The 23,637-nt window shown below is 32.3% G+C and overlaps 11 protein-coding genes across 11 annotated transcripts; 6 read left to right on the top strand and 5 right to left on the bottom strand.

Annotated features, from left to right (window-relative positions):
• Positions 1-240: 240 nt before the first annotated feature.
• Positions 241-1,686, top strand: QRI1 (UDP-N-acetylglucosamine diphosphorylase; the record flags this gene model as incomplete). The annotated part of the gene is made up of 1 exon (XM_041552985.1): positions 241-1,686. One exon carries the CDS (start codon positions 241-243, stop codon positions 1,684-1,686), a length of 1,446 nt encoding a protein of 481 aa, XP_041408919.1.
• A 144-nt stretch (positions 1,687-1,830) lies between these two features.
• Positions 1,831-3,450, bottom strand: KABA2_13S02398 (LisH domain-containing protein; the record flags this gene model as incomplete). The annotated part of the gene is made up of 1 exon (XM_041552984.1): positions 1,831-3,450. The coding sequence occupies one exon, from the start codon at positions 3,448-3,450 to the stop codon at positions 1,831-1,833; it is 1,620 nt and encodes a 539-aa protein (XP_041408918.1).
• Positions 3,451-4,015: 565 nt separating this feature from the next.
• On the top strand, positions 4,016-5,200 carry QRI7 (putative N(6)-L-threonylcarbamoyladenine synthase; the record flags this gene model as incomplete). Its single annotated transcript, XM_041552983.1, has 1 exon — positions 4,016-5,200. The coding sequence occupies one exon, from the start codon at positions 4,016-4,018 to the stop codon at positions 5,198-5,200; it is 1,185 nt and encodes a 394-aa protein (XP_041408917.1).
• Positions 5,201-5,300: 100 nt separating this feature from the next.
• NSE4 (Smc5-Smc6 complex subunit NSE4) lies at positions 5,301-6,500 on the bottom strand (the record flags this gene model as incomplete). Its single annotated transcript, XM_041552982.1, has 1 exon — positions 5,301-6,500. The coding sequence occupies one exon, from the start codon at positions 6,498-6,500 to the stop codon at positions 5,301-5,303; it is 1,200 nt and encodes a 399-aa protein (XP_041408916.1).
• Positions 6,501-7,081: 581 nt separating this feature from the next.
• Positions 7,082-8,857, top strand: PHO2 (Pho2p; the record flags this gene model as incomplete). Its single annotated transcript, XM_041552981.1, has 1 exon — positions 7,082-8,857. The coding sequence occupies one exon, from the start codon at positions 7,082-7,084 to the stop codon at positions 8,855-8,857; it is 1,776 nt and encodes a 591-aa protein (XP_041408915.1).
• A 243-nt stretch (positions 8,858-9,100) lies between these two features.
• On the bottom strand, positions 9,101-10,180 carry MSS2 (Mss2p; the record flags this gene model as incomplete). Its single annotated transcript, XM_041552980.1, has 1 exon — positions 9,101-10,180. One exon carries the CDS (start codon positions 10,178-10,180, stop codon positions 9,101-9,103), a length of 1,080 nt encoding a protein of 359 aa, XP_041408914.1.
• Positions 10,181-10,933: 753 nt separating this feature from the next.
• On the bottom strand, positions 10,934-11,860 carry KIN28 (TFIIH complex serine/threonine-protein kinase subunit KIN28; the record flags this gene model as incomplete). The annotated part of the gene is made up of 1 exon (XM_041552979.1): positions 10,934-11,860. One exon carries the CDS (start codon positions 11,858-11,860, stop codon positions 10,934-10,936), a length of 927 nt encoding a protein of 308 aa, XP_041408913.1.
• A 661-nt stretch (positions 11,861-12,521) lies between these two features.
• KABA2_13S02266 (putative lipase) lies at positions 12,522-14,345 on the top strand (the record flags this gene model as incomplete). The annotated part of the gene is made up of 1 exon (XM_041552978.1): positions 12,522-14,345. One exon carries the CDS (start codon positions 12,522-12,524, stop codon positions 14,343-14,345), a length of 1,824 nt encoding a protein of 607 aa, XP_041408912.1.
• A 1,819-nt stretch (positions 14,346-16,164) lies between these two features.
• TMA17 (Tma17p) lies at positions 16,165-16,590 on the top strand (the record flags this gene model as incomplete). Its single annotated transcript, XM_041552977.1, has 1 exon — positions 16,165-16,590. The coding sequence occupies one exon, from the start codon at positions 16,165-16,167 to the stop codon at positions 16,588-16,590; it is 426 nt and encodes a 141-aa protein (XP_041408911.1).
• A 149-nt stretch (positions 16,591-16,739) lies between these two features.
• TRM3 (tRNA (guanosine(18)-2'-O)-methyltransferase) lies at positions 16,740-21,047 on the bottom strand (the record flags this gene model as incomplete). The annotated part of the gene is made up of 1 exon (XM_041552976.1): positions 16,740-21,047. The coding sequence occupies one exon, from the start codon at positions 21,045-21,047 to the stop codon at positions 16,740-16,742; it is 4,308 nt and encodes a 1,435-aa protein (XP_041408910.1).
• A 547-nt stretch (positions 21,048-21,594) lies between these two features.
• Positions 21,595-23,631, top strand: ATG20 (Atg20p; the record flags this gene model as incomplete). The annotated part of the gene is made up of 1 exon (XM_041552975.1): positions 21,595-23,631. One exon carries the CDS (start codon positions 21,595-21,597, stop codon positions 23,629-23,631), a length of 2,037 nt encoding a protein of 678 aa, XP_041408909.1.
• Between the last annotated feature and the right edge of the window lie 6 nt (positions 23,632-23,637).

The raw sequence follows: 23,637 nt of genomic DNA, 5'->3' as shown, positions 1-23,637 counted from the left end.
CACGCGACGCGTCGCACTTGACGAGGCAAACAAGCTAATAATAGATAAAACAAGATTAGTCGTCGATCAACAGTTTGTGAACCTCTGCACAAAGTTTTTCTACTAGAGATCGCAATCCCTGACATTTATATAGATAAATCAAGCTATATTTCTTCTAGGTTGTGCTTAATATAGCGTTTTACAGTCTTCTAGAAGTTTAAAAAATATTAAACAGAGTTTATTGCTACATTCCACAAAACAATGACCCAGAGTGATATCGAAGAATTATTTAAAAGAGAAGGTCAAGCTCATCTATTCGATCATGTCTCCAAATTGACTGCTACTGAAAAGGATGAATTTTACAAAAATCTTTCTAAGATTGCGGGAAGAATCACACCAAACAAGCTACAAGATGCATACCGAAAATCATTAGAACACCTGCAAAACGATGACAACGTATCTGCCGATATTAAAACATTACCAAATACATCATACCAATCAATTATTGGAAATCCTAGTTTAGCCGAAGAATATTATAATATTGGCCTAAAATCTATTCAGAATGGAGAAGTGGCTGTCATCTTAATGGCTGGTGGCCAAGGTACTAGATTGGGGTCGTCTAGTCCGAAAGGATGTTATGATATTAATTTACCTTCTCATAAATCATTATTCCAAATTCAAGCTGAGAAGATCTGGAGATTACAGGAGCTTTCTAACTGTAAAAAAGTGATCCCATGGTACATTATGACATCTAAACCAACTAGAGCTGCTACCGAATCCTTCTTTATTCAAAATAGATATTTTGGATTACAAGAAAACCAAGTTTGTTTCTTTAATCAAGGTACTTTACCGGCATTGAACTCTACCGGTTCTAAGATGTTTTTATCTAGTCCAACGGATATTGTTCAATCGCCAGATGGTAATGGTGGACTATACCATGCCATTAAAGAGAACAATTTATTGGAGGATTTCAAGAAAAGAGGCATAAAACATATTTATATGTATTGCGTTGACAATGTACTTTCTAAAGTTGCTGATCCAGTATTTATTGGCTTTTCTATCAAATATAATTTTTTGTTATCCACAAAGGCAGTGAGAAAGAGAGACGCTCACGAATCTGTAGGATTAATTGCTAGCATGAATGGTAAGCCTTGCGTAATTGAATATTCCGAAATATCAAAGGAATTAGCAGAAGAACGTGATTCGGATGGATTATTGAAACTAAGAGCTGGTAATATTGTAAACCATTACTACTCTATAGAATTACTAGAGAAGCGACTAAATCATTGGTGTGAAAATTCTACATATCATATTGCCAAGAAGAAGATTCCTTATTATAATAACTTAACTGGAGAATACATAAAACCAGAACAACCAAACGGTATTAAATTAGAACAGTTCATCTTTGATGTCTTTCCTGAGATTCCTCTAGATAGATTTGGTTGTTTAGAAGTCGAAAGATCCGAGGAATTTTCTCCATTAAAGAATGGCCTAGGATCTGCTAATGATAATCCAGATACTGCTAGATTAAGCTATTTAGAGCTAGGAACATCTTGGTTGATTAAAGCGGGAGCTACAGTTTCTAAGGATATGCATGTCGAAGTTTCTAATAAAATCAGTTACCAAGGTGAAAATTTATCTCAATATAAGGGCCAAATATTTAACAAAGATAATACTTTGTTAGAATTACAAAATTCAAAATTATAAACAAACACAAAATCTATTATATAGTATCCAGTAGTTATCACATAGTATGATTTATATAACAAAAGAACTCACACATTTGTTTTACGAACCATCTTCCTCACATTTTTTAATGTTGTTTATATATAAAAGTATATTAGTTTTATCTTAGTCATTAATAGCATTATTGTTATTGTCATCCGGCTTACCAATATTTTTATTTAATGTTCCATCATTAAGATTTGTAGAACTGTTATTACCAGATTCGTCGTTATTGTGATTTGGGATGTTGAAGTTCATCATAGAAAAATCAATAATTGCATTCTCGCTACTATTATTTTGTTGACCTTGAGTTTGATTTTTTACTAACATCGATTTCAACATTGTCATATACTGTTGTTGCATACCAGGATCTGAAAGGTCCATTTTCATGTTAGGGTTACCTTCTTGCATATTACTCATAATAATATTAGGAGATCCGGATGACGCAGCTGATACAGATGCAACATCTAAACCTTGTCTTTGAGAGTTTTGTAAATGAGCTTGATATTGTGCCTGTATTCCCGATTGATTCATTACTTGGGAGTGAGGAGAAGCATTTCGCATATTTTCGGAATGTTTCCTCTTTTGTGATGCAAATTGAGCTTGCACTTGTCGTTGTTGATTTGAATTGACCATACCTTTAGCGTTTTGAGTTGTTTCAAAGTTATTATAACCTTTGTTTCCATCTTTAGAGTTGTTATGTGAATCATTTGAAGCCACTGAATCCTGTGCGACAGATGGATATACCACTTGTCCATTATCATTCAACATTGCATTCTTATTTATCATCTGTTGTTGAGGTTGTTGTAAATTCATCATATTCGAATACTGAGAAGCCATCATTTGTTGCTGCATAAATTGTGGTCCCATTGATGGATTTATTGGCATCCCATTTACCATTGGTGATTGATCTTGCCTTGGCAATTGTTGTTGCTGTCGTATGGCATATTGAGCATTTGCCATCTGATTTGTAGTATTCATATGTGCCTGCTGCTGTGGTGGCGGTGGTGGGTTCGATTGTGCTTTTGGATTATTTATCGATTCCTTTGGAATATTATTGCTATTGTTATTATTATTATTGCTATTATTATTGTTATTTGGGGTCATATTTGGAATAGGTCCATTTTGAGTTTGAATTGATTGTATATTGTTAGATGTCGGCATCGAGTTCATATAAGGGTTACCAGATCTTTGTAAAGGTAAGATTGGGACCACTTTTCCCTGAGTTGGTGCTGAAGAAAAATCTAATTTTGAACTTAATTCTTCCAAGGGAGTACTATCCACGAAATTATTCAATAACAATAACGATTGCCACCATTCCAATAAAAACGTATCAGGAGAACTAATAATCATCTTGGATTTCAATAATTGATTTGGTCCCAAATCTTTCAAATTTAATGAGTTATTATTAGTAGCCTTTGGATTATTTAAATTGGATAAAGGTACTTCTGCCTCCTTTAAGAATCGTTTTGCTGTCTCGTAATAGTTATTCTGAAGTAAATAGTTGTAAATGTGAGCATAAAGTAATTGACGAGAATTCACAGCCATGGCATCTGATACTACCATATTAAAATGGAAATCAGGTATTTCCTTATTTGGTGGTTGGTTACGAGGAATATTTGTATGCTCCACAGGTTTGTTCTTAGTCGATGTTTTCCGTTGTTTTGAGACCCTAGGCTTCCTCACTTTACGAGTAGTACTCTTATTGTCCTCAGAGGGACCATTAGTTGTTCCAGGTACGCCCATTATTTTTAACTGTTTCTTTCAAAATTTTCCAATTATATTTATGCAAGCTACGGACTATCGTAAACAAATACCCTAATAAAATATGAAGCTACACTTTCAATACGGTTAGAACTATATCTCACCTAGTATACCTATATTTTTCAATCTACAACATTACAACCAAGATAAAGAAGTTTGAAACGTACTTTGTTATTGTTATAATTTCCAATCAGTGATGAAATTTGTTAATCAAGAAAGAATAAGAGAGAAAATGAAAAAAAAAAATTGTTCATTATTGAGGCGTGAGGCGTGAGGCGTGTGAGAGAGAGAGAGAGAGAGAGAGAGAGAGAGAGAGCGTATTGTTGCAGTTATAATAGAAAATATTCAGTCTTCGCTGTGTGCAGCGTAAATGAGAGTAGGAAAGGGATCCATCGTTTGACCAGATGAGCAAGAAGAAGTAGAAGATTGGTTTACATTTACAATGAGTTAGAGTCATGTTGATTGATATCTGGGATGCAACGTTTAGGAGGAAATTCCCAAGTGTATGGAGTATCATTTATTCATTTTATTTTATTTTTGAATTGTGATGTTGCGTTGTGGACAGAAAACTGCATTTCCTATTCTACAAAGACGATTGTACCAAGTGTTAGCTATAGAGACTTCCTGCGATGATACGAGTGTAGCATGGTTAGATCATGAACCACAATCACAAAGAACACATATTGTAAAGAACGTGAAGTCTACTCTCAATAGTGCGGCGGACGGCGGGATTATACCCACTGCAGCTCATGAGCATCATCAAAAGAGTATTGGTTCGTTGATTCGACAAATTAAAGAAGCTACTAAATTGGATGGTAGTGTTTCCAGAAAACCTGACCTTATATGTGTTACTAGGGGCCCCGGGATGCTCGGTTCCTTGTCAACTGGACTCACTACCGCAAAGGCTTTGTCTGTCGCATGGGATATACCCATGATTGGAGTAAATCATATGTTAGGTCATCTCATTGTACCAAGACTATATGATAAATCTATTCGATTCCCGTTTGTATCGTTACTGGTCAGTGGAGGTCATTGTATCTTGGTTCATTCCACTGGTATCACTGACCATAAGATTTTATGTGAGAGTATCGATATCGCCGCAGGTGATTCCCTTGATAAATGTGGTAGAGAGATCGGATTGACAGGTATAATGATTGGAAAATCGTTAAATGCTTTTACGAACGGTATTACTGACCCATGGGAAAAGGATGAAATTTTGGATGCACATTGTAAGTTACCAAACCCTTTGACTAAGACTAATAAATCTAAGATTGCATTTTCTTTTTCACCTTTTATCACTGCGGTGAAACAGTTTTTATCGAATCATCCTTTAGAGACACTCACAGCGAAACAACATAAATTGCTTGGAGCTAGAATACAGGATTCTATTTTCACTCATATAATTACAAAAATCAGACATACAATACAACAAAACCCCGAAATATTTCAAGATGTAAACGATTTTGTGTGTTCTGGTGGAGTTAGTGCTAATGATGTGTTACGTGGAAAATTGCAGGACTCATTGAAGCCAGATTTCTCTAATTTTCATTATCCGCCACTGGAGTTATGCACTGATAATGCAGTTATGATTGGTTATGCAGGCATTGAATTATATGATAAATATAATCATAATATTTCTAATAATTTAGATATATTACCATTGCGTAAATGGTCCTTGGAAGATATATTCACTATCTCCAACTTTCAACGAACAGACAAAGAAATATTTTAAATGAAATACTTGTAAATAATAAATAATAAATATTACATCTTTCTCCATCATTTTGTTTATTAAAATAAAAAGAATATGTATATAAATATGTCACGTCGTCTTATGTCTCAAGATAACTTGATGTTATATTAAATTTTTTAATTAATTTCGACCAAGTTGGCATATCCATTTGAAATATAATATGATGTTCTTCTGCATGGGAATTTTTATGTTTTTGTATATTCCTCTCTTCTTTATCTTTCCCTTTTGGTTTATTTTTGATTCGTATCGTAGGATAACCATCATTCTCATCTTCTTCCATTACAATTCTACCTGCTTTAATCAAAAAACTAGTATAAAACAAATTTTCAACGGATTTAGGGAAAGAATTTGGATCAAGAACAAATTTAAATAATGATATTTTATCATCATTACCTAATTTTTTGGATAAAATTTTAAAACATCTCTTAACTTGTTCTGGTGTCGTTTGTTCATCATTATCGACCAAATCCTTTGCTGATGGATTATCAGGTTTTACTAATTCTCCAACAACATCTATGTTTCTCTTCCTAATTACTTTCACTTTCACTTTCTTTTCAATTGCAAACGGTCCGATTAAGTTATCGGTCACTAGTGGTAATTTTGATAATCCATTAAATAGACTACCCATCTTAAACCAGTTAAATTGATGAAATGAATCATAATTCTGAAATTGATTCAAAAAATCCTTTTTTAGTGTCGATTTTTTCAATTCATCTACCTTTTTATTATTGAATGATTCATAATCATCATCATCATTTGGTCTCTCGTCTTCATTCTCATCATCCTCATCTGCATCAGTATCATGATTTGTTGCTTCAAAATTATTCTTAGTCTCCACTATATTATTTTGTTTAAAATGTTCCTGTAACATATATCGTTTACAATATGCCATAATATCATCGATATTAGTTAATCCTTTCATTTCCCCCAACTTCAAATTACGCACAGTAATCTCTGCTAGCTCACTAATACCAGCAATGGCCCTAGAGTCCTCAGCAAACAAATTATTATTTTTTTTTTGTTTAATGAATTCATATAATTTATCCACAGTCTCTAATGTGTCTGTAGTAATATCAATATCTCCACCACGAAGAGCACGCACTCTACCTTTAGTGATATCACCCTGCAATTGCCTATAGGCTTGCATTACCTCAAATTCAGTTATATGTTTCTCCTCTGATGTGGTTTGAGATGTCTTGGCCATCTTTGCTGGCTGTTGCTCTTGTTCAGCGACAACATCATCTGCCACAGAGATATGTTCATCAGCAGTTCTTTTCATACTTTCAAATATATCCACACACACACACACACACAATCAACTACTTTATACACTCTAATGTACGATCAATGACACGCTATGGAAGTAACCACACCTTCCCCTTATCTAAACGTAAGTATATTTATATAAACATCAACAGAATTTGACATGTCAATAACTGCATTTACTCATCTTATCTGCTATTGCGCGTGCAATTCATATGGCGATGCTTTGCTTCACTGAAAGCAAAAAGGAAAAACAGAAATATTGAAAATTGAAAAACGAGTTGATGATGTGAAAAGTTTTAAAGGCTGAAGGAGAGAAAGAATGTTATATATTTATGTGTCATCTTTTGCAAGTTTGAGGCGAAGGTTGCTGCTCGCTAGACAAGTCAATAATATAAGTAGTATACATTATCGATACACGATATACGCATATTGTTGTCTCGGTCAATACCGTTATATGTACATATCGATTTGGTTAGTGAATTTGGCACAACGTGATATTTTAAACAAATATACAGGAACATTTTTGTAACATAAGATTAAAAATTAGAAAAAGGGATAAATATATACATTCAAAAATCAGAATTAAAGTAAGTGATGCCTGACGGTTCTGGTGATAAACATAACTTTGATCATACATCGTCATCGGATTTAAATTTTCTTCCTACTAATATCATGGGATTTTCTGAGAATAATGTAAACGAGTTGTCAAGTAACACTATGAATCAACTATTTAACGACGGAAATAATAACAATACAATGACTATAGGACAGCAACATCCTTCTATCTTCAATAATACTCAACATCATAGAAGTAAAGATTCAAATTCCACAAAGAATAACAATAATAACAATAATAACAATAATAATACACCGTCCATGAATCATTCACATCAACATAACAGGGAATCGTCTTCAACAAGATCGAAACGTAAGAGAGTTCAACCAGAGGCATTAAAATTATTGAAAAATGTGTATCGTACCACTTCTCATCCCTCTATAAAACAGCGGAAGGAATTATCCAGAAAGGTAAACATGTCAGAAAGATCTGTTACTGTATGGTTCCAAAATCGTAGAGCTAATACAAAGAAAAAACAAAGATTGGCCCAAGAGAAGAGACAGAGAAGGAAAGGTGACAGTAAAAGATTTGCATCCGATTCAGATGATTCATCAAATGACGATTCAGATTCTTTGTCTGATATATCCGATGAGGCTGATAAACTCGATTCATTTGATCAAGCACCATTAGATATTAATATGAACTATAATCTAATAGATATTAATATCATATCTGTAGGATCCTGGAATCGTAGGAAGACAGGCATAATATCTAATAATGGTCTGGAGAGGATCAAAGAAATGAGAAATCTCTCACCAGATTCAATATACAGGATTCTTGATAATGAAACTGATATGGTTGTTTTAATCTCAAAGAAGAATCAAGAAATTAACTATTTCTTTTGTGCTCCATCAGAGAATGGGAAAGTCCTATTTAGAATGTTTTATCCAATACGAATAGTTTCAAATTGTACTTTAACTTTGGAATCTGATAGTGATCTCACATCAAATAAGGAAACAGTTAATATTGGGGAATTAAAATTAGATTTAGACAAACCACCCACTTTTGCAGTGCATTATTCCAATAGTAATAATCCAGATATACAAAATTTACCAAATCAAAATCAATGGTCTTTATGTGGTGATTTTTCAGATGGTAGACAGGTTAATGATGCATATGTAGGCGGATCGAACATGCCCCATTGTTTAAAGGGTTTACAATCATCATTGATATATATGAATTCGTTGATACTAGATCAAAAGGCTTCCCGTAGTTCATTGTCCATGGATATTTCTCCAAATGATAACCTTCCAATGTCAGGCTCTTCTATGTCACCTGCCACAGATTTATCAAATATACCCCCAGCAGTAATAGCTGCAGTTCATGCATCTATTGCTGCAAATGCATCTCCTAATAGCATGAATCAACAAACGCCAATTAATTTTGATCCAAACATGTTATTAGGTTTAAATTCCAGTGATATGTCTTATTCTAACAATAATATTGGCACGCCTAACGATTCGAATTTTTCACAACAACAAAGAAATTTATTAGAAAATACACATACGTTATTAACTCCTTTCACACAACCACATAATCAATCGGATAACCCGCTGATACCTCATAACGAAAATTACAGTGAAATGGGTCTAAATTCAATCCAATTGGAAGATTATTTCCTTGGTAATAGTTATTTGGCTGACGTAAATGATACACTTCTTTCGTCGTTTCCACCTCATGATAACCATGATACTAATAATACGTCAAATAACAATACTAATACGAACCACAATAAGAACAACCATCCATTTTGATAATGGATGATTTCGTTTAGTATGACTATTATATTTTGATTATATATAGGTCCATATATAGCGCATATTCATGTTTATGATGAAGATTCCATATTATCTGGAATAGATAAATATTTAGTCGATCCTCCAGGATTTATTATTTTTTTTCCTGTGAAGCTCACTATTTGTAACATTAATGAATATTATTTTCAACTTTTATTTATATAACTATTTACTATTGAATTTTCATGGGAAATCTTTTCATTACCAACGTGAATTCGATTGTTCTACACCAGAGACATTAGTGTTAATAGGATTTATACCATTTTCATTTGCTAAGGGTTTGTTTTCTGATTTAGAATTTTTGATCGAAATTTGAATCTTTTCAGTTCTATTTGCAATAAACATTTTAATATATTGTTTATAATTTTTATCCACTTTTGATAAAATTTCCATACTTTTCAGACAATTTATGCAGTTGTTGTATTGTTTTAATTCAAAGGAACAATCGAAATAACCAAAATAACACTCAAACTCAAAGACTTCCATTCCAATTTTGAACCATTCTTGTGCCTTGCCGTAATCTCTGAAATAGTTCATTTCAAGATATCCAAGTTCTTTAAAGGCTTCTTTAAATCCCTGAGTGCAACATTGTTCTAAAAGTATTTTTGATTTCATTGGATCATACTTTATATATATTTGAGCCAGATAAAAATATGATTTAACACAATCTTGGAGCTTACAAATTTTTATTACTTCTAAGAAGTTTCGTTCTGCAATCTTAATATTTTTTGAATCTTCTTTATATTGAATCTCAGCAATCTTTTCTAAAACTTCTCCCTTTAATTCGTTTTTCAATTGCGGTTGTTCTAAAAACTTTTCATACCAACTGATGCATTCCGTAGTTTTGCCCATTGAATGATAAAGGTCACCTACCACTTTGAAGCTTAAGCCATGTCCTAACATTATCAGATCTCTTAACAACTTTTCTGCTTCCTTCTTCTTAGTGGGGGTTACGTCCTTATTTGATAATACCTCGAAACATAATAATGCAATAGCATCGTTCGATCCATTATTAGCAGATTTGTACAACAATGAATTTCTCATCTCTTTCAAGGGTGTAGTTTCATAATGACTTATTTTGTTTATTTTTGAAAGGACTCTATTCATAAGAAATAACACTTCACCATTATGACGATATTTTGTAGGTATTGTTTTTTTCTCATATAATGACCGATAAATTGGTATAATTGTCCTGGAGGTAATATCAGAATCCAGCTGGAATAATATCCTATTTATTAGTTTCTTCGAAGGAAATACCTTCACGAAGTCAGGTTTATTCATTGCAAGTATATTTCAATTACAGAAACCTGTACATTAAATAATGGTCTAGGGGAAGCTGATATAAAATTATGATATGTAACACCTCCTCTCTTTCTCTCTGTACCTTCTCAAGATGTCTTACCAACATATTAACATTTGTTTCTTTTAGAAGATATAACAATTGTTGGAATAATAAGCTTAGCGCGCAGTTTTTGAAGCTAACCGATGTGATTGTTAGCAAACAAATTTAAATAATTAAACTGACGAATAAAGAAAACTAGTCTTTAATATACCAATGGTATGTAACTTCTAAGAATTGTTGAACAAGTAGAAACGGATGCAATTATCTTATTATAGAACAAAGTGAGATAATATATCTCTTTCAAATGTAAATATATACTTCGCTATGGGCACCGTAAGATTATGTAAAATGTAAAAGACATTTTTATGAGGAAGTATAAAAAGTATACTGTTTGATTTTAGAAATAAGATTTTTATTTATTTATTTTAGGATGCATTGTACTAGAAGTTGAACAACCGGATTTGATCTAACATTAAAATGATGCAAATTCAGATAGTTCAAATTTGGACCCATATATAATTTAAATTTTCGTTAGTTGATTTACATTCGTATTTTAACATTGTGCGAGCCAAAATAACACAACCCTTTTGAAAGTATGCATTTTCTTATATGCCAATGTGAATAATACTGTTAAGTACATATATAATGTTTACACAGAAGATAAAAATGTTTAACACATCTTGGAAGTAACGTTATGCCTTCTGAGACAAAATATTTATTTGAGCAGGGTCACTAGGTGTCGGTAACTCTTTAAAATATTCACTTTCGAGACATTGAGTTGTGTCCCATCTAGTGTGTGGATTCATCATTAACATATTTTCCATTAAAGTCAACGCACTTTCTGTAGCAGCAATAAATCTCTTCCTTAATTCATCTCTTGATGGCGGTGGATATATTTGTAATTTATTATACCCAGGAAATGATGAAACTTCTGGCCATTGTTTATCAGTTGGTGTACCTAATGCTCTAAACGTTACCTCCATTTGATTCATGTCATCTTGGCCTGGTAAATAAGGTATCCTTAACATTAATTCGGCGAAAATTACACCAATAGACCAAACATCTACAGCATAGGTATAATGTTTGGCACCAAACAATAACTCTGGAGCTCTGTACCATCTCGTAACCACATTACTTGTAAGCATTTCTCTTGGACCCGGCACAGCTCTTGCCAAACCAAAATCTGCTACTTTGATGAGACCATCTGGCGATATTAATAAATTATTAGGCTTCAAATCTCTATGCAATATAAAATTTCTGTGTACATGATACACACCTCTCAAAGTCATTAATAACCATGACTTTATGTCTGCTGGGGTGAACAAAATATTCTTGTCTTTTATTACAACTTCCAAATCAGTAGGTAAAAATTCTAAAACAAGATTTAAATTGTCATAGGCCATGAAAATATCTATCAAATTAATGACATTGGGATGATTTAACTCCTGTAAATACTTCACTTCTCTTATAGCTGACATATCCAGACCATCCTTAAATTCAGAGGTTTTGATTTCTTTTACCGCAATATTATTTCCAGAACTGAGCTGTTTGCCCAGATAAACCACGGCGTACGTACCTTCACCAACTTTCTTTTCCTTTGTATAATTTGATTCACTCATTATGGGTTCAATATAGTCGATATGTGTTGGAATTCGTTCCTTTCTATCGTTTGGGCTTTTACTTTACAATTGTATTAGTGGTTAATATTAAGTAATGAATTTTTTATAGAATTATTGTTGGCTAGTTGACCCCGAAGATTCTTTACTACCAACAACCAAACTCGAGGATCACGAATAAACCATATCTTCAACACTACAGTGATACGACAATGATTATGATGTGGTGAAACGATCTACGATATACTACAAATGTATATAAATATCTAAATCAGTTCTTTTTCTCTGGTCAATTATGGGACCTTACCCGAGCAATGCAGTCACTGGAGCATTTTCTACTATAAAAACAACCTAATCTACTTGAAGTAGTATATATATTTACTTATGTATATGTGTATAGCATTGGGTCTAAATCAACAATGGTTAAACTTTAAACACTATAGTGAGTAAAGGGGATATCTAGAAATTCCAATATCATTGACTTGTTACACATATAAAAGGAACAATCAAATATTCTTAAAATTCAAAAAAACAAATAAACTGCAACGCAATAGCATGTATTCCTATTGAATTGCTTCAAGAACGAGAAGAAGAAACTAACTACACTCCCAATGATGTTGTATTATTATTATTATATGTTAAGGTGAATTACTAGACAATCAAAATGAGTACAACTGAAGATCAGGTGTTGTACCATCAAAAATCAGCCCTCAAAGTCGGCGACATAGAACGTTATGTAATCACATATAGCCCTTCTCATCGAAACTCGAAACTATCTTGCTCGTTATCTATGATGGAGTCGTTCAATAAATCATTGTTCCTTAAACTTAAAAATGTCTCGAAGTCTACCTATAGTGCCAATTATATTATGGGACCTTTCGATCTGTACTGTGATGTGCGTTCTAAGGATTACTTCGATACCCAGCGTGTGGTGGTTAGTGTAGAGAAACCTCAATATGAAAGTCAATTAGTTCCTCAAAAGAAATTCGTTGTTGAGTTGATGATGCGGCAATTGAAAGATCAATATGTATGGATTGTGGATGTTGTTAGTGGTATTATTTTTTCAACTGATAATCATACTTCATATGAGTTAACATTAGCATTCTCTAAGGAGCTACTGAAATGCAAGAGATATACAGAAATTTCAACCGAATGGTTCAATGTTCATAAAATTAATAACTCTAAACTGTGGATGATTCCTCCTGAAGTTGTAGAAAGTTCCAAACCCAAACATTTAATAATTCTAACACATGGTTTATATTCAAATGTGTCTGCCGACATGTTATACATTAAAGAAGAAATTGAGAAACAGCGTGAATTGTATCCAGATGAAGATTTGATTGTCGATGGGTTCACTGATAATGTTTGTCGCACAGAAAAAGGTATAAAATACTTAGGGGTACGTCTTGCAGAATATATCATTAAACTTCTAGAAGAACACTCTATCACAAAGTTATCCTTTATAGGTCATTCATTAGGTGGACTAGTACAAATGTTTGCTATGGCATATATTTCTGTTACAAATCCAGATATTTTCCTAAAAATAAAATTGGAAAATTTTATTGCTTTGGCATCACCTTTATTAGGGTTGGGTGCACATAATCCTAAATATGTGAAATATTCTTTATCGCATGGTGTAATGGGCCAAACAGGGAAGGATCTTGGATTACATAGAAGTAAATCAAATGATAATGTACCTTTGCTATATTCTTTATCTGGTGAGCCAGTTCGATCAATTCTCAAAAGATTCCAAAGAAGAACTATATACGCAAATTGTGAGAACGATGGGATTGTTCCTCTTTATACATCAGCATTGTTATATCTGGAATACAACCAAATACTCAATAGCTTACAAGAGTTTAAACAAAGGAAACATGCTAAAAAGAAAGTTTCCAATGCATCATTAATTACATCTGTCACCTCGCTTGTAACTCAACCTGCACCACCATCTGCTTATATTGATGATCCAACGATTGGTCGAAACCCAATACTTCATGATAAAACATACAGCATAGAAGATTGTAAAAAGTTGAAGGAAAAATATGGTGATACCATCTTGAAACCTTATTTAAAACATAAGGTCAAAGACATGGATGAAAGTTACCAAACTCTTATTGCAGATAGACTACAAGAAAGCATGAATTGGAGGAAAGTAATAGTTGCATTACCTCCAGATGCTCATAATAATATTATTGTAAGACGTCGTTTTACTAATGCTTATGGTTGGCCTATAGTAAATCATCTAGTAAAGGCACATTTCAGTAATGCGCTGGAAAATATTAGTGACAATACAGATAACACTCAACATAATAATTCTATTGAAATAAGGTCAAATGAACTAGATGTTTCCTGGTTGACCACCTTAGATAAAACTTCTCCTGGTATTCTTTCCAGTGCATCGAGCCTGATAGACCGCAAATGGCACAGGCGTAAATCGGCACTCTCTAACACAACAGAAGAAACGCTGAAACCAAAAACCTCTACTTGAGACGATTAATCAATTAATTAGAATTTAGTCATTTGATTTTTAATTTATATCCACCAAACATTAAGAAAATATTTATCGCACTCAGACATCCAAATTTTATAAATCGTGGCGTCACACTTAACCTCTCAGACGTAGCATAAATCGTTCTTTTTATCACTGAGCATTTTAATTTAAATCTTTTATTTTTTTTGTTTTAAAGATGAAAATACTGATAATTTAAAATTGGAAGGTGACTTCAATTTGATAAGTTTAACCTTACAATAAAAATGTGTTCACAAAAAACTAAAGTTTATATCCAGTGAAATGTTCAAATAATCACCTCAAGATGTTCAAACGGATCGCGCAATGGATGAATCCAACAAATACAGAAGATAGTAAACAAAAATATGGACTTCAAATGCCATTTGCTTTCTCATCGTACTCATGTCTCACTGAGTATAGAAAAAACATAAGGACTTATAACCAGAGGATGTTGAAGACTATCGATTAGTTTTTTAAAAAAAAGGTCTGATATTGGAAATACTAAAAGGTTATTAGGAATATCCTGTGATTATTGAATGTGAATGTGAGCCAAGTGGAACCGTTTACATTTTCTTATGTGTTGACAACATACGGTTCTTACAGGAAAGCACTATTAAATTGAGACATGCAGTTAAATATATATCATATTGCAGAAATATAATTTTTTGTTAAAGAATTCGAATCATATGGAAATAGATCGTATCATTTTTACCCCAATAAGATTCACACCTGAAAGAAAACTTCAATTGACACCGGATGCTCCTTTACTTTGGAATGTCCCGATGATATTTGATGGTTTTGAGGACTTCAAAAGTTGTCGCATATATTATAAGTTCCTTGACATTTTGCGTGTAAACCCCAAAATAAGAGATATAATATCATCAATAGAATTTCTAGAATATATGTTTCATCCAGTTATACGTTTAGGTCAAGAAACACGATGAAGACAAAAATGGCTTGCCAAATGGGAAAGTTATGATACACTGGAAGACCAATTAAACTCTATGTTTGACAGCGTATTGTGAATAATGTAATATTATCATTTTATTGCATAACGGTTTTTATTTTGTTATTCGTTAATAAATATGACAACCATTCATGCAATACAAAGGACAATATCATAAAATACAAATTGAAGTTTTTAGAATATAGGTTTATGTAATTTACTGAATATATATATGCGTTAAAGTAATATGTATTTTGTTTGTATACTATATTTTGTCATAGGATCATATATTGTTTCAAATAGAAACAAGAAATTTGAAAATCGCATATTTTCTTGTTTATATAGTAAGACGAACAATGGAGATTTATTTATCTAGAATACTAGAAGTAGCATTTAACAAATCAATCACATGGGGTTTCAGAACTAAAAGAACGTAATTCGCATTTAGAAATTGGTATAATATTGTCCGTTTCCACATCCAATTTTATATTAATTAAGTACACACACAACTACATCAGTGTATTTGTAAATGATATTCTATTTCTAGTTATCCTACTTATCCATGTTAACTGTGACCTTACAATTCATATCATATGAACAGTCTTATCACATTTATATCCATGTATGTTGCGATACAACGTCTCGCGTCGGAAAGCTCATCGGTGAAGTAAACGTGGGGCTCTCACAGACGACTTCTGTTTTGATTATATAAGGGGAGCCCCAAAGTAAGGAACATCTCCAAAGGAAACACACGTACTTTACAATAATAAATCTTTACTTGTACAAAGAAGGAAGGTCTTGGTGCTGAACTTTTTTTTTTAACAACATAATATCAACAACATTATTAAAACTATGTCAGCAGAAGGTGTTAAGAGACCAATTCAGATTGAAGAATTTAAGGTAGCTATCAGGGAATTATCTGATGGAGATTTAAAAAAGGTACATAATGAAATCAATAATAATATTAAACATTTGAGTAGGTCAAATAAGAGACTACTAGCGTATATTGCTAAGATCGAAGGTAAAACTACGAAGGATGAAAGGGATGAGTTTGAAGAATTGGATAATGTGGATGCCGGTGATCTAGAGTTATTCGAGGAATCTCTTATGGAAAATCAATTGATTCTTAAAAATAATAATGACAGAGTGGATGCGTTGGAGCAAGAACATATTTTTAGAACTTCTGGTGCAAATATTAATTCTTCTGGTGCAAATCTAAGCTTGAATGAGACAGCTCCAACATCTACAGCAAACGAACCAACTTCGATATATCTATGATTGATATGGTTTGGAAGACAATGTTTTATCCATTCTGTCTTTGTTATTTCTTTTTCCAAAACAACTTTATATTATAGCAATTTTCTAACGTTTTCATATTTTTAATTTATTTTACAGCTCTTTTTAATTTTTTATTTATATAGCTTAATTTACATATGTTGAATTGTATAAGAATGAACAATAACAGCTGTTGCGGTTTGAATATTCATTGATCTAATAATACCAAATTGTTGTATCTCTAAACAAAGATCAAGTTCGCTTAATAAATCACCAGGAATACCATGTTTTTCAGTACCTAACAGAATTAAGGATTTTTTAGGGAATTTGTATTCAGCATCTAACTTTACAGATCTATCAGTTTGTTCTAAACCAATCAAAGTATATCCCTCTTTCTTCTTTTCTTTCATGAAATCTGTAATATTGGCCACTGGGACTTCCTTCATTGGCATCCATTTATCAGCTGTGACAGCAACATTCTTAAATTGTGGGTGCTGTTTGACTCTAATATCTTGAACTGTTAATAATCCCACACCTAATACATCACATAATCTACAGATCCCACCAAGGTTAGGTGGTTTATCAACCAGGGATGAAACAACAATTAAATCAGATCTATTGATTGATTCGTTAGATTTGTCGTTATCCAAGTCTAGAACAGTTTCCCATGCTCCACTCTTTGTTTGTAAAGGAGATGGACCATCAACAGAACTTTCGAATTTGTTATTCTTATTCCCGGACCCCCTTGTGGCTCTTTTACTTAACCATTGTGATTCTTCATCTTCACCTATTTCCACAGTTGATGGAAGATCATATAAATACAGAGCAAATTCATCTTTTGAAATGTAGGTTATATCATGATCAGTCATTTTTTTCAGCATACCACCAAATATATTAGTTAACGTCAAATTAAGCACATTCCATGTATTGGCATCACCTGCTCTGAACCTCCCAACTTGTTGTGTACGTTTAGCATTGATATAAAGTTTTTCAAATATTGCATTCAAATTATCATTGTTCTTTAGTTTATCCTTAAATGCAGGCCAGAAAGACAAAATTAATGAGTTTGAGAAATGTCTTATTAATGGTTTGTTAGATGTTGCATTTGTAATCAGTGATGAAACAAATTTATCTAATAATTCATTTGCTCTACTACTAGGTTTCGAATCGAATAGACCTCTCAAAGAAATGTATAAGATCTTTTCTGCACTAACTGCGGAAACGGGTAGAAAATCCTCTTCTAAAAGTTCAAATAATCTTGATTCATCAAATTTATCTGTACCTTCACAGTTAGATGCGGTAAATACAAATGAAACATACCATTCTTTAAGTATTCTAACAAGTGGAGATGCCTCAGATCTTAAAGTTTCAATAATGGTGTAAACAATTTTATGGTCAGTGTCTACAGATTCCATTAACGCTAGACATAATAATGAGAGTTCCCATAATAGGACTCTTTCAGTTTCTTCTGGACCATCGATTCTCTTTATAGCATCTAACGCATTTGTCTCAGTCATGATGTATTTAATTAATTCACCCCTAAATTCGTCATTAAAATTGATAATCGCATTGATCACCGACGTTCTAACGGTAAACTCTGGTAGACCATATACTTCTTCATATAAAGATAGTCTACTATTTGATTCACCTTTCAATTCTGAATCATAAAACTTGCCAATAACAGGTTTCAACTTAAAGATATTATCAGAAATTTGCCCTTGAATGAAACTATGTACAGAAATAATAACTAAACCGAAATAATTATTACCATATTTGATATCATTTTTAATTAGTTTGGAAAATTCAAATATTTGTTTCCCCAATAATGGTAAAAGGCCTCTTCGGGAAACACTTACATTACAGATATCACGCCCAATATCTGGTAATGAAAGTCCCATAGAGGTAGCAATATCATCCTTACCAGTTGTAACATGTTTTAAGAATTCTTTGTGGAATAATGTTTCAATAACTTTCAAATGCAAAGCTCTTTCTTTCAATACTAATCTGTCACTATTTAAGGTATCCCAAATCGCTGACATAATTGTAAACATCATCGACATCATAGAAAGTTTTGACTTTTGTTCAGTTAGAAGGGTGAAAATATGATCCAATAAATATGCTATTAGCTCTGCAATTGCTAGATTACCGTGAAAGTGACCGTTATCTTTTTCTACACAACTCAAGGACATCACCAATACATCTTCGATATGTGAGATCTCTTTCCTTAGATCTTGTTTTAAGATATCAAAAATTAGATTAATAAATGAAGCAAATGTTTTATCCTTCGTAACAATAGGTGTACTCCGGCCTTCATTGTTGTAATATAATACCATTTTTTTGTAAATTGGAAACATGTTTACAAGCGTAATTTCTTCGTTTCCATCTTTTCCTAGTTTAAGATAAAATGAAGAGATTTTGCATGCACATCCTAAACGAGTTTCATTAATTTTATCATTAATTTTTTTCATATTAGAAATATTGTATAACTTTTCAATACTTTTTTTATCTGAGTTCAGGTATTCAATTAAAGTTGACATATCGTTGTCTAATATATCATCAGAGTTTAGGCAATTTTCAATGGTATTATAAATATCATCTTTGAATGGTTCATTATTTAGTAAATCAGATTTGCATAATGCAACTAAAAACTCCTTTGTTGGATTCGCAGGACGAATATCAAATAATAAATACAATAATATACCATAATCTTTGTATAATTGTTCAGTGAACGTTTCCACGTTAAATTTGTGTGTGGCATAATTCTTAAACTCGAAAACTAATTTTCTGAAGTATTTAAAGTCATAATGAGTACAAATTAAATGTGTCTTCAATGCCTCTAACCACTGTTGGATACAAACACTAGGTTGGACATAAAGAAGCATTTTCAAATAAATGGTTTGTTGCGCCATTTCAAAAATTTCTTCTTCACATTCGAATTCAAATAATTTACGCAATTGACCGATATTTTCTAATGATAACTTGGAAGTATTTGTACTTTCTAGATAATTCAATATTCCGTAGGACATATAAATCCTAGCTGGATCAAAAGATAACCCTTCTTTTATTAAACGATTAAAGACACAAGTTAAAATCTCTGATCTCTTCGATTCTGATGCATCCAAAATTTGAGAGACAAAATCAGATACCTTGGCACCAAAAGGACAATCTAGGGATTCGACATTGTAAAATTGTGCTTGCATGGTACATGGAAGAATTGTATCTTGCAGAATATCTATATTACTACTGAATACAGCAAGGTCTTCTACTTGAAAGACTAATGATAATATGTATTTTCTAACACTTTCCATAGATGCATGTAAACCAGTAGCAAATAAGATTAAACTCCAACTTGGAGGAACATTTTTGTCATTGAAGAGATTTAATATATCTTGACGAGCAGCCTGAATTTGATTAAGAGCAGTATCCAAAGCAACAATTTCATACAACGTTGTAAATTTCTCCCACGATTTTAAAAATTGAACCTTTGTTGATGGGTTCCAAGAGAATAACTCTGTTTCAAACGGTTCAGAGATATCTACTAGTCTTCTTATTGTCAATTTCAGGATTGACAATGCTAATTTCCTAAATTCATGGATTCTATGGTTTAAAGCTAGTTGGAGTTGCTTCCAATAAGAATTTTTCTTTATAAAAGAAAACAGGTTACTAGTATTATCTTCTGGAACTGTAAGGTATCTCAAGTGAAAACATAAAGCATTTCTTTCTTTCCATTCATTTGTTCCAACATTCTTGTAGATATGTTCTATAGATTTCCAAGTTAATTTATCAAATGTTTTATCTTCTAAACAATTATTAACAATACTTAGTTCTTTCCATCTCATTAATTTTGAACTTGATACGGCAACGGCTTCAATATTAGAACCTTGAAGACATAAAATAATTCCATCTAATTCCATATCACGTTTTTTTGATATTTTGTCAGTCCAAAGAAATATTTTCTCTAATAGAGTCAACAGTAATTCAATCTCAGAATCCTCAATCTGTATATGATCATCAAAAATGTTTTCAATATTACAATTATATTTACTAATAAATTTCCATGTAACATTATCATAAAATTCCTTGTCAAATAGTCTAACATTGTTAGCTGCAATGTAATTGATGAATTTCCTTTTCAACCATACTTCGACCTTTAAGCATAAACTTGGAATATGGTCAATCAAACTAACATAAGTTTTCAATTGTGAATCATCCAATATTGTCTCCAATGCATTTTTTTCACCCATTGCAGTCTCGACATGACTGAATTTTTCATACAATTCATCTTTAAATGATTCAAAGATATAATCTAAAACTTTATCTTCTTTAGATAGATCAACATTTGTAAATATAACAATTTCTATAGCTTCATCGAATCGATTAGCAAATATCAAATCATTAACTAGAGCGAACTGTTGAGTTGGTGACAGGAATTTCGATATTAAACCGCCTTTAGAGTCCATCCTTACCGCGCAATATTATCTGTGTTTTATTTAGGATAATTTATTGAATAAAAATAAAAATAAATCTAATTGAGTCACGAGTTGTATTCAATTGTAACTCAATTGATTGAATATTTTTTAGTAATAGCTGTCTTCCATTGGCAGTTCAATGACCTTTCAAATGACCCCATCCGGTTCATCGATTAATTGAAAATTTTATTATGCCAAAGAAAAAGGCAAAGAAAAATTTATTTCCGATCATGTGATCAAAATATATAATCCTGCGACTGTTTCTGTGAAACTTTTGGGGTAGCCCCAGGCGCCCTTATTGTCTTTCCCTTTCATAACAGGAGGGCAAACCCATTAGACAATAATAGACTTACAGAGAGAGAGGACTTGAATGTAAAGTTATGAACAAAAGGGTTCGTAGAGATACTGTTACTGGTGCCTCTTGAAGTTAAGCATTTCTACAACTCAGAAGGATTCGAATGTATATATTTATGTGTGAATTTTGAACCTGGAATAAATTAATCTACATTAAACCCAATTTAATAATCCCCGCTATACCATGGCTAAAAACAAAACTAAAAAGGGAAAGAAACAAGCTAATCAATATGATAGAAGATTAAATGATCTAGAAGAAAGTACTGAACCAACTGAGTCAAATACTAATATAGATTCTTCTGAAGGGAGTCCGGATCAATTGGTTGCAGCACCTAAAAAGCAGGTAGATCAAACAGAGAACAAAGAGGATATACAGGATATACCAAAAACAGAGTCTCTCGATATACACTCAACTGCAAATTATAGTACTAATTCAATCAGTGATGATGTCAGTCTTGTAGAGGCGAGGATGGTTCATACTGCAATTATTGAAAAAGATAATCCATTTTTAGAGGTTGAATCTCAAATTAAAAAATACAAGAAGGATGAAGAGAAGAGAATGAATGAAAATAATACAGATGTTGAAAAGCATCTTAGTATAACACAAACGAGTCAAAATATTAAAAACCCAAATAAAATATATGAAAATGATGACGATGATCTCGTATTACCAAAAACAAAACCCCTAAAACGTAATGATGAGCAAAAAGAAGTGATTAAGTCGAAATCTCCGATGCAAACGAATACTAAAGATATATCTAAACACTCGAATGGCACTAAACCAAGTAATTTGAATATTCAGATATTAGAGGCTAATAGAATATCAGAGGGCCAAGGTAGAGCTTATGTTGCATATACGATTAAATATGGTGATTCCATTGTGAAAAGGAGATATAGTGATTTTGAATCTTTAAAAAATATATTGATAAGGTTATTTCCAACGACATTGATCCCACCCATTCCTAAGAAAGAAAGTATTAAAACGTATGGAAAGGTAATTAGAGGGAGTACAAACGATTTTATTTTACCGTCAGATGATTTGGGATCGGCAGATTTGTCATTTTCTGTAATAAATGACAATATTCCGAATGTAGATGCAAAATTGATACGACATAGAATAAGAATGTTGACATTGTTTCTGACAAAAGTTTTACAAAATAAGGACATCAGTAAGACATCCATAATTAGTGATTTCTTGGAACCGAATCATGTGAATTGGAACGATTTCGTGGCTAGCTCCCCAACTTTTTCATCGTTACCAAAAAATACCTTAAACTGTAATCCATTAGATCCAACCAATACTTCTAGATTATATGTTTCATTACCTATTCCTTCTTCATCACAGTTGATTATACCGAAAGAGGTCAGAGGCGTTGCTACTTATCCTAAAAAAGTTAAAGAAAAATTTGACCTGATAGATCAAGATTATAAACAATATGAAAACATTTTGAAAAATGGAATATACAAACATAATAAGAGGATAACAAAAACCTTTTATGACTTGAAGACCGATCTAAATGAAATAAGAGAAATATCTGCTATATTCGCAAAAAGCCCACAAGATATTGGCATACAAGAACAATTAGTACACATTAGTGATACATATTATGATACCAGTATTCTTCTGGAAAAATTTGTTAGTCGTTTACATTATAGTGTTGACGAACCATTAAGTGAATTGGTTGGCATGGCGGGATCTGCTAGAGATTTAATAAAGTTTAGAAGATTAAAATATATTCAAAATGACATGATAAAAAAATCGCTGAATAGTAAACAGAAACAACTGAGTAAACTAGTGGCAGAAAATAGTAGATTTAGTCATATGGATAATGCTATAGAAGATGCAATGGCCAATACCCAACAAGTATCACTTCAAAGACCAAATACTGAACCAAATAGTTATAGTGGGAAACTATTCAGTAAGTTTAATAAACTTGCGTCTATTGTAAAAGAAAGTGTTACTTATCAAGATATAGATCCTAAGACAGCTGCTATAGAAGTGAAGAAGGAAATAGAGAGATTGGAAGAATTTCAAAAGGTTACCATTCCTGACTTAAAAATAATAACCGATATTATTCAAAAACAAGAATTATCAGAGTTTGAGAATGATAGAGCTCAAGAATTAAAGAAAATTATGAAAAATCATGCAATATATATGAGATCATTTGCCGAAAAGAATTTAGAACTTTGGAAAACTTTAAAAAGACAGCAAACAGATTAGAAAAAG

The sequence above is a fragment of the Maudiozyma barnettii genome, assembly GCF_903064755.1.
Source record: "Maudiozyma barnettii strain CLIB 1767 genome assembly, contig: KABA2_13, whole genome shotgun sequence".
In the NCBI taxonomy this organism is placed as follows: domain Eukaryota; kingdom Fungi; phylum Ascomycota; class Saccharomycetes; order Saccharomycetales; family Saccharomycetaceae; genus Maudiozyma; species Maudiozyma barnettii.
This window is presented reverse-complemented; position numbering and strand designations above follow the sequence as displayed.